Source organism: Cibotium barometz, chromosome 62, assembly GCF_041138505.1.
Source record: "Cibotium barometz isolate CiBa-2024 chromosome 62, ASM4113850v1, whole genome shotgun sequence".
In the NCBI taxonomy this organism is placed as follows: Eukaryota; Viridiplantae; Streptophyta; class Polypodiopsida; order Cyatheales; family Cibotiaceae; genus Cibotium; species Cibotium barometz.
In genome coordinates this window covers 2,722,306-2,724,588 of record NC_141107.1, presented here as the reverse complement: position 1 = coordinate 2,724,588, position 2,283 = coordinate 2,722,306, and the positions used below count along the sequence as shown (strand labels likewise).

The window sequence follows — 2,283 nt, the reverse complement described above, 5'->3', positions numbered from 1 at the left end:
AAAACCATATGTTTCCCAAATATATATATATATATATATATATAGGAACCTTTATAAACATATGCTTCGTGTGAAAATTCGTGTTAAAGTAATATCTGAAATGCAGCAATTGAGGAGATAACGGTTATGAAGAAACCGTTGTAGGTTCGGTGAATAGCGCTCCCGCAACAGGTAAGTTTACATTTTTGTGTGAGCACGACAGCAGAACGGCAGCGCTCTCAACAGTCTCAGGCTCCCGCACAAGTACGGGAGTGGGGCAACTCCATACCTACCCCGGGTTAAAATTGCATGATCAGAAGCTTTTTTGTATGGAGAGTGGGAAGTGACGCAGAGGGGCAGTAGTGGGGGGAGGCTTTTTTTGCCATTGTCCCCGCGAGTGGCCTCACCTGTCGAATCCAAAGGATACCCTAGATTGACATTCGTGCCGTCCACGCGCCTTCGTGATCAAGTAGCCGTCCACGCAAGCCCTAAGGCCCACAACGCCTTTCCACTTCGCTTCTTTCTCTGATCTCGCATACTACAAGAAGCCCGATCTCCTCACTTCTTCAAGCTCCCATCTCTTGCCTTCCCGTTCCCTCATCACCTCAGTGATTACTTTGCCTTAATCCCGTGATAAGAAGCAACTCATGAGAATGCCTGGCTCTGTCCTTTCCACTTCCTCGCCGGCTCCACACGTGGAGAAGCACTTCAACTCCAGCGAGCTGGTGCGCGACATTATCATTGGCATGTCGGATGGCCTTACCGTCCCGTTTGCGCTGGCGGCCGGCCTCTCGGGCTCCACAGCGGCCTCCTCCATAGTGGTCACAGCTGGCCTCGCTGAAGTGGCCGCGGGCGCCATTGCCATGGGGCTGGGCGGGTAATCAATCCATCAACTCCAGCTAAACAAGACTAGATTTAGTTAGAGATTATAGCTGAGTAATCCTCGCTTGATTCCTCCATAGGTATTTGGCAGCCAAGAGTGATACAGATCACTACAACCGCGAAGAGAAACGAGAGAAAGACGAGATTGTGGATGTGCCGGACAAAGGTTTGTGCAGGTTAATAATAATTATTCACGAGCTTAAGCTAAGTGTTATTATCTTAAGCTTGGCTTAGGCTAAAACGATTTTGCGAAGGTTAATTGACGTATTTAATCATGTGGGGGTGGGGTACAGAAGCGGATGAGGTGGCTGAGATCCTTGCAAAATTCGGGCTGCAACCGCCGGAATACAGGCCGGTAGTGGAAGCGTTGAGGAAAAGGCCAGATGATTGGCTGGAGTTCATGATGAGGTGGATTTGCACGCGGCACTCTTTTACTTGTGCATGAGGCGGCTCTAATTACATTTTCTGATTTTTTTGACTCGTGCAGATTTGAGCTGGGATTGGAGAGGCCCGACCCCACACGCGCTGTGAAGAGCGCCGCCACCATCGCCTTCTCGTACGTAGTGGGCGGCCTCATCCCGCTCATCCCCTACATGGCCCTGCCGCACGTCCGAGAGGCGCTGTTCGTGTCCGTGGGTATCACTCTCTTCGCCCTCTTCGTCTTCGGCTACCTCAAGGGCTGCTTCACCGGCACCCAACCCCTCAAGAGCGCCATTCAGACCGTGGTGGTGGGCGCTCTCGCCTCCGCCGCTGCCTTCGGCCTCGCTCGCGCCATCCAGGCTACCCAAGCCCCAAGGCCCAGGTCCCAGAAGCTCTCCACAACCCTCCACCTTCGTAAAGCTTTGAACCGTCTGTTGTGATTCATAATTCAGCATGAAACATCATCTTTTTAGCTCCACCATTTTAAAAATTAATGGTTACGCTATGATAATCATAACCGATACGTCTGATAGCATACTATAACTCTCTAATATATATATATATATACTATAACATTATTATTATGTGATTGAGTGTATATATATATATACTATAACATTATTATTATGTGGTGTCACTCACTCATGACTATCACTCCAAAGTAACATACAGTATATATATAATGTTATAGTATATATATATATACTATAACATTTTATTATGTGGTGTCACTCACTCACTATCACTCCAAAGTAACTTGTATAGCTCACGATAAAAGTCTCCACATGTAACCCTAATCATTGCACACTTTGGATTTCCTCTTTCACATGCTATCAACTCTTGTCTCTGTACAAAAAGTAAGAATATGATAGAATCTGCAAAATGTGTGGTAGCCCAATCCATATAAAGACGTGTGAGCTCTAACTTTTTCACAATGAAAGTTCAATTAATGAGCACACAATATAAGGTCTCATCTTCTCATTGACCTAAAAAATCTGCTTC

At 46.7% G+C, this 2,283-nt stretch overlaps 1 protein-coding gene across 1 annotated transcript; it reads left to right on the top strand.

Annotated features, from left to right (window-relative positions):
* The first annotated feature begins 538 nt into the window (after positions 1 to 538).
* On the top strand, positions 539 to 1,805 carry LOC147604016 (vacuolar iron transporter 1-like). Its single transcript, XM_086795583.1, has 4 exons — positions 539 to 856; positions 942 to 1,027; positions 1,155 to 1,269; positions 1,349 to 1,805. Exons 1-4 carry the CDS (start codon positions 627 to 629, stop codon positions 1,719 to 1,721), a joined length of 804 nt encoding a protein of 267 aa, XP_086651709.1. The 5' UTR covers positions 539 to 626; the 3' UTR covers positions 1,722 to 1,805.
* The last annotated feature ends 478 nt before the right edge of the window (positions 1,806 to 2,283 follow it).